A 14,043-nucleotide genomic window follows, 5' to 3' on the forward strand; every position below is an offset into this window, starting at 1 on the left:
CCCTGCCTGCAGTCAGTGAGTGAGTGCTGCTGCCATTCCTGCAGAGGTGCTGCCATTCCTGCAGTCAGTGAATGAGTGCTGCTGCCATTCCTGCAGTGCTGCTGCCATTCCTGCAGTGCTGCCCTGCCTGCAGTCAGTGAGTGAGTGCTGCTGCCATGCCTGCAGTGCTGCTGTCATTCCTGCAGTCAGTGAGTGAGTGCTGCTGCCATTCCTGCAGTGCTGCCCTGCCTGCAGTCAGTGAGTGAGTGCTGCTGCCATTCCTGCAGAGGTGCTGCCATTCCTGCAGTCAGTGAGTGAGTGCTGCTGCCATTCCTGCAGTGCTGCTGCCATTCCTGCAGTGCTGCCCTGCCTGCAGTCAGTGAGTGAGTGCTGCTGCCATGCCTGCAGTGCTGCTGTCATTCCTGCAGTCAGTGAGTGAGTGCTGCTGCCATTCCTGCAGTGCTGCCCTGCCTGCAGTCAGTGAGTGAGTGCTGCTGCCATGCCTGCAGTGCTGCCATTCCTGCAGTCAGTGAGTGAGTGCTGCTGCCATGCCTGCAGTGCTGCTGCCATTCCTGCAGTGCTGCTGCCATTCCTGCAGTGCTGCTGCCATGCCTGCAGTGCTGCTGCCATTCCTGCAGTCAGTGAGTGAGTGCTGCTGCCATTCCTGCAGAGGTGCTGCCATTCCTGCAGTCAGTGAGTGAGTGCTGCTGCCATTCCTGCAGTGCTGCTGCCATTCCTGCAGTGCTGCTGCCATTCCTGCAGTGCTGCTGCCATTCCTGCAGCGCTGCTGCCATTCCTGCAGCGCTGCCCTGCCTGCAGTGGGTGAGTGCTGCTCCATGAGCACAGGGAGGCACAGCCCTGCCTCCTGCCAGGAGAACAGCTCACAGCACAGTCTCTCCTCTGTGGTGGATTTATTTATTAATGGCTCAATTCTGCAGAATCTCTGGGGTGTGCAGGGAGGGAAGTAGGGGCAGGTCAGGAAGGGATGAGTTTCTGTAGGTGGAAGCACAGGAGGAGAATTCTGCCTCGCTGTTGTGTTCTCATAAGCTTCTTTGAGCCTGCAGAAAGATGATAATTAAGCTAGACAGAATCTTAAGCTTTTGCCTTGCCTTGCCAGCAGCACTTCAGAGTCTCCCTCTGAAAGGAGCTGTGCCTTGTGCTGGTTCTGTGCATGCTTAGCTGCTCTCACACCATATGGGTGTCCAGCAGTGCCTTTGTTTTAGTCTGACCTTGACCTTGAGCTCACAGGCTTCTGAAACTATATGGGACATGTGGACTTACCCTGGCTGTTGCAGCTACATCATCATTTTTACCTGATTTTTTTCTGCTCTCTAAATGTAGCAAATTCTAGATGTCAGAGGATTGGAGCAGTGCAAGGAATTAAATTAAATCTTTTCACTTCCAGTGCCATTGTCAAAAGGAGGAGGGGAGACTTGGATAACTGAGAAGTGTTTGGATAAACTACATCCCAGTAACAACGAGGGTTTTGCAGAGACCAAAAGCAGCAGAGCTCAGAGTGTACCTGCTTTAGTAAGTAGTAGACTAGCCTGGTACCAGTGCCTGTGCAAAGATTGCTGGCTCACATCCTTCTGCAGAGAAGGTCCTTGGGGTTTAAATAGAGAATTTGTCAGGAACAGCACCTTGACTTACGTACTGGTGAGATGGATCCCAGAGAACGAGATCTTTGGCATAGTCAGATCCTAGACCTGGTCATGCTTAAAGCTGAAAGTCAACACCTCAAATTCTGCCCAAACAGAAGGAACATTAAATTCAGCTGTGTCAGGCTGCTGCAGAGCAAAGACTCAAAAATACTTTTGAAACACAAGTGCTCTTAAATATCACTGAGGGATCATAACATTTTATCTGCTGGATTGGGTTGTGGCTGAGTTGAGCCTCAGTCAGAATTAAATTGGTTCTGTAATTCTTACTGGCATCTTTGCAGGAGAGGCCACACTGCTTTTGTGATGTGTTTGACACCTGGGTAGAAAGAAGAGGTCGTGTGTGTTGTTTTTTTAGTCTCCTGTCTTGACAAGAGTGCAGAGTTGGTTTCTGTCTGGACCTGAATAAGTCTTTGTGAAGGTTGTTAGCACCATTCTTGCTCAGAGCTACTAAAAAGAGAGGGGAAGCAGTAAGGGAAGAAAGAGAGAGATTAAAGGGGAAACCCCAGTAGGTTATAAATGCATTTTCCTCTGTGCTGGAGGTTAAATAATATTTTATGTGTGTGACAGATATTGTGATTAAGGAGCTGTTAGGCAGAATGAGAGCGGGGCAGCAAAGGGAGCAGAGATGCTTGAGGGAAAAGGATGCTAAGATGTTCTAGTGCTGAATTCTCTTGTGCATATCTACTGTGTGATATGTGGCTTTGTGTGCCTTTCAGTGGAGGAATAAAAAGGATATTCTACAGACAATTAGGGTGTTTTTCCCTTTCATTGCTTTAGCATTTTTTCTGCCTGAGATGTGTCACTGGTTACCAGTGACATTGCTTTAGGAAACGGTCAGAGGCTCTAATCTCTGCTGCTGCTTCAAGGTCCAGGATTAGGACCTAGAATGGCGTATGATAATCTTGTACATAAATCATGGCTTTAACAAATGGAAAAGGTTTATTCTGTTTACTCTGGTGCAGGCAGACTCACTCCTCTGCATCTTGCTCAGTTTGAGGGCTCCTCAGTCACTGCAGAACCTCTGGAGTTCCAGCTGTCATCATGTACCCCTCATTCAATTCAGTGAAACCTGGGCATCAGGCTGAGTTTCAGATCAGCTCAATAAATACCTGACCTGTGCTGGGCTGTATTTCAGTGTTCCACAGGCGCCTGTCATTGCCAGAGGCTCTTCCTCACTGCCACACCAAGCTGCCTGTGTAAGCTGGGCTTCAGACAGGATGATATGCCTGTCTCGTCTCATAAGCTGTTTACTTCCACTCAATGGACAATGCCTCATTGAAGCAGCAGTAAACAGGGGCAGTGTGTGCTGTTAGCATGCACTCCAAAGCTCTGTACTTCACTCATTTAACACAACATGGGATTTAAAGCCCTCCCCGCTTCCTTTTGCAGAAGACAGTGTGTCATTCCACTTCTTCAGCTGATCCACTTCTGACAGACAGCAGTGGATAGAGCAGAAGGAGAAAAAGTAAAAAGTCTCAGTTCAGAGGCTCTTTGTCCAGATTGAAAATAAGAGAAGGTCTGGAACGTTAAAAGGTCCAGGTGAGGTGGAAATCCATGGCTGTTGAATGCTTGTGTGAGTAGTGGGATGGTCCTTGAGATCCTGTGGGGTCCAGCAGACGTAGATCCCATGAAAGAGGTGGGCATATAATTTTCCAAAAGGTCAATCACTGGAAATGTTTTACCTTCCCTCACTGAGCAGAGGAAACCATGGAGTTAACAGTGCAATGGATGCATTAAAGCAGCACACGTTGGGATGGGGTAATTATTCTAAATCCCTCCGATTCATTTGCATATGTTGGATTGGTTGGGGAGGGACCCGCTGAGTGCCGAGGTTTGTGAGGTTTGTGGGGTTTGTTCTGCCCCATGCGGGAGCCTGAGCTGTGTCCGAGCCGCCCCGCGGGCTCTGCGTGCCCTGCTCGGCGGCAGCTGATCAGAACGTGATTAGCAAAGCTGCAATTAGAGAGGAGCCAGGAGGGCAGTGGCTTACTGCAGCAAGGGTCAGCACTGCTATCTGTCAGAACAGAAATAAATATGGGAGATGACAAAGGGTTTAGCTGCACTCGTGTCTGGGGAGGCTGTAACTTAAATAGCCAGGGCACTGCCAGGAAGAAAATGGGAGCACTGGAACTTTAGACAGAGGGAGGGAAAAAGAGAGGAAAAAAAGAAAACCAAAACTGAGTTTTCCTCCTGACCAGATAATTTCAAAAGGGACTTTTAAAAACTTTCTAAGAGGTAAGTTATGTAGGTAAAACATTGCCTCAGGGGAATCTGGGAAAATTATTCACAGTGCAGATCCTGGAAACTGATTCACTGATACCAGCCAGCGTAGTGGGGTTTGTGCAGAGGGACTTGTTCTTGGGGTTGTGGCTGCAGCCTTGGCTTTCCTCATTGGGGAAATGTGGGAAATGTGGTGAAATGGGTACCAGAGGGCAGGGAGTGAGGAGTGCCTGCTGCTGTCTGTGGGAAGGAGCAGGGACATGGATTCTGTGGGTGACACCCCAATTTCTACACACACAGCTGTACTGCAGCCAGACCTGCTGCACACCTGGGCACGGGATTTGGAGGAGCAACCTTCCACCAGGTTCTCTACCACTGCAGAATGATGTAACATTTTGCTCCTTCTTCTCCTCCTTTCCAAAAAAAACAGAGAAGAAAACTGCTGCAATCTTTCTTTCCATCGTGGGGCTTTTGTAGCCATAGCATATGAGACCAATGGGAGGTTCAAGATCTGCTTTTAGAGAAAACCTCACAGAAACAGTAACTTGTTTTTCAAGGAACAATCATTTGTCCTGAAGGTAAACCCCCAAATGTTTGAGGTGTCTGTATGTACTTAACTAAGTAAAATCTACCCATCTTGATGTTTTACAGCACTAAGAGTGCTTGTTTTGTTTTGTTCCTTAATATTCCTTTGCAATATCTGCCAAGTGTTGATTTGTGCATGACCTGTGCAGTTGTAAATCTTCTTGGTCACTTGTATTTGCTAAATGGCTTTGAGTTTCATGGATACCAGTGGGAGATAGAGGTTTTGGTACCAGGGAGGCTCTGAATGTGTGGTGGCATTGGAAGAGCCGTGTGTGGCAGTGCCAGTACAGTCCTTATGGCCCTGCTGCTTCAGGCTGATTGCCATGCTGGAAACACAACTAGGGGACAGTAATTTGGTTCATTTTGGAATCTCTGAGATAGGCTGCAGCCCAACAGGAGAGCATCTGCCTTTCTTTTTGCTGAAGAACACTGCTGGAACTTCTCTCATTAGAAAACCCATGGCTTGATTTTATTAATATGTGGTGATTTGGCTCCTTTTACCTACAGAAAATTACTTTTCAGAATAAAATGCAAGAATATTGGCTACGAAAGGAGAAAATAAAGAGTGTAATTGTGTTAATTATCAGAATACCAGACATGTAATTAATATGCCACAGGAATAAAGAGCAAATGTACTAATAGCATATAATTGGACTTAAACTACACCCTTGGTAGAAGCCTCTGCAATGGAACTGTTGTGTTTGTGCTCCTTTTCAAATTAGCAATAAGGAATAAATTAACATCCATTTTCTTGCCCGTACAAAGGCAGAATCATATTGTGGGGCCGGGTAATGAATTCAGAGAATGCCTTTACATTCCCATATGGCTCTTGGGGAGGGGAATACTCATGCACATGGCTGTTCTCCCTTGCAGGGGGAAGGCAGAGAGGAAAACCTCATTGTGTGACCAAATGTTTGCAGAATACCATGAGCCTCACGAATACGAAACATCTGTAAGCTGAGAATTGAGACACTGTCACCAGTACCTGGTGCAAATACACAAGCTGGTTTATCCACCCACCCTTTTATACCAGGTGTGTTACTGGACTGCGTTGTCAGACAGAGAAATGGGGTAGGGGCAAGACACTGAGGGACATCTCTGATAGAAGTGAGGAAAAAACTGAGTTCTTCATTCAGCAAATACTCATGTTAATAAAGCCAAATACTATTGAGGTCCTTAACAAGTATTGCTTTTCAGGTAAAGACTTGCAGGCCAGTCTCTTCAAGGTATTTCAAGGTATTTACAGTATATCTTGATTCGAGGTATTTCAAGCTATTGCAGCACTTGTTAATTTTCTCTCCCCTCTTTGTTCCCTTCTTTCCTAAATATGTAAATGGAAAGCCTAGAAATTCTTATTCAATTGTAATGCACCTGTCACCACAGTATCCAGACACCTGCCTTTTGCTTCACAGAGGTATTGTGAGAGTGCATTAATTAATGCTTGTAAGTGCTCGGAGATCCTGGGATGGAAGGTGCTAATGAGTTGTAAAATATTATAATGATGATGCAGAAAATTCAGTCTCTCTTTGTAAGGAAGGACTTGCATCTCCCCTTCATTGCTTTCATGTTTCTGGATACGTATTTGGCTACAGAAGGTAAGTCTGAGCAGGAAGAAGAATTGAACAAGGTAGAAAGATTGCTAATGCTGCTGGTTTTCTTGTGAGGGAGTTGGTTAGTTTCATGTACTTCTTTGCTTATTGAATTTTCTTTTTGTGTCTCTGATGAACCCCTACTTCAATGGCTTGTTGAGAATTCTCTGAACGTTCAGAAATGTCAGGGGAGAAGATTTTCTTCTTCACATTGCCAAGGCCTTCATTTGCATCCCCTAAATCAATTCTCATACATGATCAAAGCAGTTCTGGAAATTTTCAAGTGTGGGGAAAACCAGTCCTGTAATTTTTTCTCCTCTAAAATATACAGTCAGGTTCCAAAGCATTAAAAAATAATAATAATAAAGTCTTAATCTACTGAATCTAAAACCACTCAAGTTTTATGCCTATCTTCAGAGTGTGTGTATTGGGGACAGCAAGACTAGAAATTATCTAACTGGTTACCTGTGTGTGCTTTGTCTTCCAGCTGGCAGGGGCATTGCTCTGGCATTGTGTTGTGGAGTTTTCTTTTGAATGACCCAAAAGATGCCACTACTGCCTGTTGCCTTATGAGAGTATTCTGGGGTTTCATAGACCTTGCTGTGCAGAATTAATCCTTAATATTCACCCCAAATTATCTTTTTCTTAGCTTCATAATTGTTTGTTCTTCAGCCATGTCAGAACCAGAAAACACCAAAATTCAAATTCCCCAAATACTTCAGGGTTGTCCTATTTCCTTTTCCAGCGGGGATGGGAGCAGCTAGAGTGGTGCCGTTACAGCTTCTCATGGGCTGCTCTCTGGTTCCCTCATCTAATATTTAGCTTGGGTGTGCATGCAGCTCTCTCATGAGCTTAATTACTGCATGGTCTCTGTGGCAATCGGTCCCTTCTCAGAAGTGGTTTCAGGGCAGCTGTGATAAACTGGTGGAGGAGGTAAAGCTGGGTTTTAACTTCCCATTAAAAGAAATCATCATCTGCAAACACACTACTATGCAGACATTAATTGCACTGAGATGAAAAACAAGCCCACACTTGGTTCCAGACTCTTTATTTAAAGATAACCATTTTCTCAATGCAGTTCTAGACTATTTGAAATTTGGGCCCTTTTCCTTTCATCCCCCTTTAAACAAGAGTCAAGTCTAATATTCTGCACATATTCAGAATAGTTTATGATGCTGAGCTCCAACAGGCAGATCCAGATTTGATGTTGACGCACCCGAGCATGTCCTGCTGCTCCCTGTATTCAGTGTGCATTGCCTGCCTTTCAGGAGCAGGCAAATGCATTCATTTTTCCCTATCACCCAATCTTTCCTGTGCTGGCTGCTCAGCTCCACTCTGACAAGCACAATAAATGTGTCCTCCTGGGTCCTTGCAAGCCAGGCATTAGTCACACTGTGCATTTCAAGGACATCAGGCCGATAGGTTTTCAGCTGAAACAGAAAACATGTTCTGCCAGGAGCCATTTGTTCCAGTTTTGTTGCTTACCAATAAAATAAAGATCAATGGTTTTTTGGAACCGGAGAAGCAGGTCAGAGAGTAGGAGGGAGATAAGTGGTAAAATGAAGTTGCTGCAGTTAGTTCCCTGAATTTCTCTGAAATAATGGCATGTGGCATTTGGGATAGAGTGAGGCTCTCTGTCAGCGTGGGAAATGCAGTTTTCTCTGGCAGACAGGAGGAACAGGACAGCTCCTGCCTAACAGCAATCAGGACTGGTGCACAGCAGGTGCCACACCGGGTGATTGAAATAAAATTGAGTTTTGTGACACAAAATGAGAGGATGTTGTATTTGCTGCACTTCCAGAGTAAGTGCCAGTGGCACATCCATGGTGACAGGGATCAGGATTTCATGTGGCTGCCTCACCTCGTGTGCAGGGCCCTTCCTGTCTGTACCAACCTCTCAACTGCCTCTTCAAACCTCTGTCACCCAAGGAAACAAAGCCATTGAATTGATCCTAAAATACAGCCTGAAGAATTGTTTGCTTTACTGAATCAGTGCCTTAGTCACAACTGACTCGGAGGAGTTTTGCTTAGAAAGTGAAATGCCATCAATGCCTTCTCCTTCCTTGGAAATTTCCCAGTTTCAGCCTGACTGATTCAGCTGATTAATTCATCTGAGCTGGTAGTGTCATTGTGTAATAAATAAGGTTTTCTCAGACATAGCATTTCTTCTCTTAAAAGTGTCTCTTCTTCCTAATTCTGCAGAATCAGAACAATTTAAATGAGTCCTGATGGTAACACTGAAGTCCCCTTCTCACTGTGCTCCATGGTGCTCTGCTTTCTCCTGTTAAAATGTATGATATAGCCCAAGGGAAATGCAGAGCTCTTTTAAAATGTGTTTTTGCCACACCTAATGATAATTTATTTTGCAAAAAATGTTTTAATAGAGAATGTGTATGTGAATGTCGACTGGCCAGACATTCAGCCCTCTTCAGATACCTTTATTTTGACATTAAAGCTCTGTCCACAGTTAGATTCCTAATCAAAATCCAGCATTTGGGTGAGTACTGGGTATATGTTACACCGTGTATTCATCAATGGGCAATCATCTTTCAGCTGATGAGATCTTGCCTAGCAAATCTTTGCTAATGGGGTGGTTCTTACTCGGTGTATTAGTAAGCCCAGTTGGAGAGTCACAGTGTGCTGGACAGTCCTACTCTCCATACAAAAGAAAAACACATCTTGTAGCACCCTGTCAGCTGAAGCTGCGTTGGCAGAATGTAAAGACTCAGCTCTCTGGCAACAGATGGGCTCCAGGCTTCTTCTGACATGATCTGCCATCCAGCATATGTTAGCCAGGCTGAGAAATCAAGGAGGTTTAGACTGAGGCTTTAGCTTTATTTAAAAAAAAGAAAGATGTCTTAGCTCTTGATAGAGCAGCTGCCCTACAGTCCATGGAATAAATGTGGAGCCCCTTGGCTAAGGGAGAGCTGCAGAGCACAGGATGGAACTGGGGATGTTCCCTCAGGGTACGGCTCTTCAGGGTCCTGCTCTGCTCTGCAGACACAGTGAGCTGTGAGTAAAAGTGGTTGGTTTGGAGCATGGAAGAGGAAGAACATTTTCCTTTGGACATCCAAGTGCACTGGCTCGGACAGACCAGATCCTGTCACCTCCTGAGATCCGAGTGGCTGCTCCAGGGCAGTGAGTAGGTTGGTTCCTCACCTTTGGTTCCTCCTCCATCTCGAGTGTGGGGTGACCAGGTAGAGAGCCCTGGGCTTGTCTCAGGAGGGAGGAGGAGGCTTTTCCAGCACAGATCAATCTTGGTATTTAAATTGCACAGAAAATAAGGAAATACCACATCTCTAGGATCCTGAACATCCTGGACTTTATTTTTACTTCACTGTGGGAGTGAAATGGCTAATAGGTACAAACCATGAGTAGTCAGATCTAATTATAAAATATGTTGGTTGCATTTTAATTGTCAAAACTCAGATCATGGTATTGCTTATTTTTTTCTTTGTTGAAATATTTTCTCATTGAAATTTCAGATAGTAGAGCAAAGAACTTTTCTATTATAGGACAAGCTCTGTGCAACTTAATGAATATTCTTGATTTAGATACCACTTGAAATTTTTCTAAACAGAAGTAATCTTTTGCCTTGATAGAAGTCCCTACACTAAAAGGGTTTGTTACTCTGCAGGGCAGACTCGGTGAAGCACCAAGGTGTGTTTGTGTTTGGGCACATTGCTGCAGGATTGCACTTCTAGAGCTGGCAAAACAGCAAGATGGGGGTGCTGGGTTAATGGTTGGATTTGATGGTATTAAGGGTCTTTTCCAACCTAAATGATGCTGTGATTGTTTGTACCCGATGCTGTAGCACCAGGTGTTGGCAGTTTGTTCCATCCCAGCTGCTGACTGGGTTTGTGCGTCCCATTCCCAGTCCGGCATCAGCTTATGGTTGGGTAAAACCCAGCGGTTTCCTCTTTTTTTCCTGAAAATACATGTGAATGTTAGGGCGAAAGCATTCAAATAGCTTTATATGGGGTTAATTATTTCTTAAATAGCTTCATACGGGGTTTAACTCTTTCTAACGACTTGGGGGCTTAATCAGCATTTACTAAATCAGCTGTGTGAGGCTTTGGAAGGGTATCAATTTAAATCAGCTGTGTGAGGCTCTGGAGAGGCACCAGATTCCCTCAGCTGTGTGAGGCTCTGGAGGGGCACCAGGTTCCCTCAGCCGTGTGATGCGCCGGGGAGGCCTCTCTGCTCCCTGCCCTCAGCCCGGTTCAGCCTGCGGGAAGACAGACGCCAAACGCAGCCCAGAGCACCCGAAGCAGCGGCGGCGCTCCGGGCCCGGCGGACGGGAGGTGCCCGTGAGGGAGCGGCGGTGCCCGTGAAGGAGGCACCATGGCTGTGCCCGTGAGGGAGTGGCGATGCCCGTGAGGGAGCACTATAGCTGTGCCCGTGAGGGAGCGGCGGTGCCCGTGATGGAGGCACCATGGCTGTGCCCGTGAGGGAGTGACGATGCCCGTGAGGGAGCACTATAGGTGTGCCCGTGAGGGAGCGGCGGTGCCCGTGATGGAGGCATCATGGCTATGGCCCTGAGGGAGCACCATGGCGGCGGTGCCGCAGTACCCTCAGCGCCGGGGGGCGGGGCGCGCCGCAGCCCGCGGGGGTCCGCAATGGGTTCTCCCGGCGCCCCCCGCCCCGCGCCGTTGGTTCGCTCCCTCCCCCGCCTGGTGCCCGGCGCGGGCCCGGCCGCCATTTTAGGAGCCGCCGGCGGGGTGGGCGGGGGAGGGAGGGGAGGGACGGCGAGCGGAGCGGGGCCGCGCAGCGCTTCTCCTCCCTCCTCCTCCTCTTCTTCCTCCTCCTCCTCCGCGGGGCCGAGCCGAGCCCTCCGCCCGCCGCACAGCGGAGCCCGGACCAGCGGGGGCGCCAGCCGGGGCTGCGCGCTGCCGTCCCCGCTCCGCGCTGCCATGCCGGCCCCCGCCGCCCGCCTGCTGCTCGCCGCGCTGCTCTGCGGAGCGGCCGCGGCCGCTCGAGGTAACGCGGCTGGGGCGGGCGAGGGAGGCTGCTCGGCGCCTTGGCGACGGCGAGGGCGACGGTGCGGGTCGCCTGGCGAGCTGCGCCGCGGGCGGGCGAGGGGACGGTGTCCTTGGCGCCCTGCGCAGGGGAGGGAGCGCGGAGGCGGGCGGACATCGGGGGTAGGGGAAGGGGGGAGGATGGAGCTGGGGCCGGGATGACTCCGCCGCGGCCATTGCACCTGCAGAGGGGATGAGGGGATGGCGGCTCGTCCTCCCGGCTCACCTGCGCCCAGCGGCCCCGAGCCCTCCCAGCCGCGGAGGGCACAGCCCGGCCCGGCCCGGCGGGGGATGCGCGGCGGCGGCGGCGTTCGCTGCGTCCGCCCGCCGGTTACATAACGGGGCCCGGGGCGGCCGGGGGGCGGCACTTGTTGCCGGGAGGGTCCAGCGGCAGACCCGGCCGGAGCGGGGCCGGGCAGAGCCGGGGCGGCAGCGGGGATAAAACCCCTGGGCGGCCGGGCCTGGCTGGGCTGGCGGGGCAAAGCTCCGTGCGGGATGCGCCGGAGCAGCGCCTGCCTGGGCCGGAGCGGGCGGGCTGGCGATGCGAGCGCGGGCCTGGTGGCTATTGATTGATCCCGAGGAGCGGCAGCATCATACGCATTGCGGGGCTGCTCCCCAGCAGGCTTCAGTGAGAGGCTCGGAGACGCTTCCTCACCTGAAGGTTACCCCTGGCATCGGGAATGCTGCTTCTGCAAGATTCAGCTGATCGCATGATGAGATTTAAGAGCATTGAATAGAAGTGCGGCTGTAAAATAGCTTATAAATACGTTCAAGGGTAGTTCTTGATCTAAAAAACAGCTCGTTATGGACCCATCTTGATGCAGTTTCCCTATGTGGGATGAAGAAGCTGATGCTGTAGTATGTCTAGGAAGTCTTCTGCCAGCTGTTCTGACAGTGGCCATCATTTACCTGAGTAAGATCCCTCAAGTACAATCTGTTCACCAGCTTTCTTGGAATCGTTAAATGTAGTATTTACCACACCAGTACACAAGCACGGTGTCTTTGAATTCTGCCGTTTGAAATCAGGAATAAGATTAAGATCAAAAAACCATTTTCCAAGAAAGCTGCTTGGAAACAAATGGCAAATTTAGGCAGCATTACCCAGAACGGCATTGGTAGGCAGATTTCTGCAGCTTGTTGGAGGCAGTACCTGTTTTCAGTCAGACCTACAGAGCTGCTGGACTGCAGGTCCTGATCTGTTTAACTTCATCACACATAACTGAGTTACAGAATGAGGGCTGCTTCAGCTTAGTGTGTGCAGTTGCCTTAGTCCTTGCAGCGTTTTGGCTGCTGTAGGTAGGCCTGTTAATTATATTACGTGGAGATGCACTTAGTGACAAGTAAGCTCTGGAGGACACCTGAAAAACTGCAAGGGCTACTCGTTTTTATTTCCCTGTTGTTAGGAAAGGCATTTGTCCAGAAGCATTTATGGTAAGCTTTCCATTTTGTGATGTATTGGCAGTTCCTTTTTTTTTTTTTTTTCCCCAAGTACAGTTGAACTTGCCGGTTCTGCCATTCCTGTTGTTGGAACAGGGGAGTGAAAAGTGATTTCTCTTTTGATGTTGGAAAGAAAGGGAAATAGTGTTTGGGGGATGCGATCTTGCCCAAAAGGCAGGTGTGAGCTAGCTGACCTACCATCTTCCCTGTAGTTATTTTAAGGGGTGCAGAGAGTAATTTTGGGTTCTAAAGAGGCATTTTCCTGTCCAGCTGATGCAAAACTCTTAAATCTAATCGAATTTGTTTTGTGATTGATCAAGTTGCCCCAAATATTTTCCAAGCTTGTTGCAGTGGAATAGCAGTACCTAGCAGTGCATTCTGGCTGTTTTTGTGGCTAAAGCAGCTGGGTGTCTCTGACCAGAGCAGGATGGAGAGTGGAGTGGAGCTGCTTCCATGGGCCTGACCAGGCAGAGTGGTAGACCTCTGTCATCTTGGGGCCCTTCCAACTCACTGTCATTTAGAAAGGGTATTGATGGAAGTAATACTACCTTGAAGAAACTTTGCTGATCTGTGATCATTTCAGGAAGTTCTGTGGTGCTGTGGATGTCTTAAATCCAAACCACAAACCACTTTGTTACTACCACAGTCTTGCTGCAGATGTTTCTTTGACATGGGAACAGCCTTTTAAATATAGGGCTGGAGATTAGGTAGGTTTCTTTCTCCTTTCTAGAGGCTAGGAAATGTAGCACTACCCTAAAGCATTATGTAGAGACAATTTGGCTGTTTATGTGGCCTGGACATTTGCCTTCAAGTATTTATGAAAGTAAGAAACCACTGAGAAGAGAGAGAATTAACCAGTACAAGACCTCTCTACAATGTATGGTGCTTGGGGGAGCATTATATACAGCCATCTGTTCATGTAAACAATTTCAATCTCTTGTTCTGTATGTGTTATTTAAAATAATGCACTGCTGTGGAAACTGAAATGGAGGAGAGGTGGTCTGGGCAAGCATGGTGTACATTGTGTTTGGAATACTCCTGTGCTGGTTGTCTTCTCCTTTGTTACCAGGCTGCAGGTTGTGCTGTCTGTGCTGAGATAGCTGGAAATTTTGTCAACAGAAACTTGTCTAGACTTAATAAATGTATATATCTTTGGTTTGAGGTTGTAATGTTTCTGCAGACACAAAATCACCAGTTGCAGACAATTGCAAAGATTTTTCTAAGGAGAAGGGAAGAAGCTGGGCTCATGGGCTTCAGTGTGTCACAGAAGTTAGAAGGGTTGAAGTTAAACCCTGCTTAGGCCACAGCTCTGCATAATGTGAACATCTCACAGTTAGAATTCTGGTGTTCTGGGTAAAGCAGTGTTTCCTGCCTGAAGCCCAGGTATGTGATAGCTGAGTGGCTTGTGGCTCTGAAACTGTTACGCAGAGAGGAAAAAACATCTACAGTCATTAGAGTTTTCTGAAGAAAAGCTCTTCTACCATTTTTCTGAGCCTTATCTCATTCTCCTTAGTTCCATTGGGGGAAGTCTTTCTGAAACGTGGTTTGTGGTGTTAA

General features: G+C 48.1%; 1 protein-coding gene across 4 annotated transcripts in view; it reads left to right on the forward strand.

The window, feature by feature from the left end:
* The first annotated feature begins 10,764 nt into the window (after nucleotides 1–10,764).
* CLSTN1 (calsyntenin 1) overlaps nucleotides 10,765–14,043 on the forward strand; it is a 29,790-nt gene continuing 26,511 nt past the window's right edge. For all 4 annotated transcript variants that reach the window (XM_058818639.1, XM_058818642.1, XM_058818641.1 and 1 more), the window contains exon 1: nucleotides 10,765–11,011. In XM_058818639.1, the coding sequence (XP_058674622.1) occupies nucleotides 10,945–11,011 (67 nt within the window). In that variant the 5' untranslated portion in view covers nucleotides 10,765–10,944. The remainder of the gene's footprint in view (nucleotides 11,012–14,043) is intronic.

Source organism: Ammospiza caudacuta, chromosome 22 (assembly GCF_027887145.1).
Source record: "Ammospiza caudacuta isolate bAmmCau1 chromosome 22, bAmmCau1.pri, whole genome shotgun sequence".
In the NCBI taxonomy this organism is placed as follows: Eukaryota; Metazoa; Chordata; class Aves; order Passeriformes; family Passerellidae; genus Ammospiza; species Ammospiza caudacuta.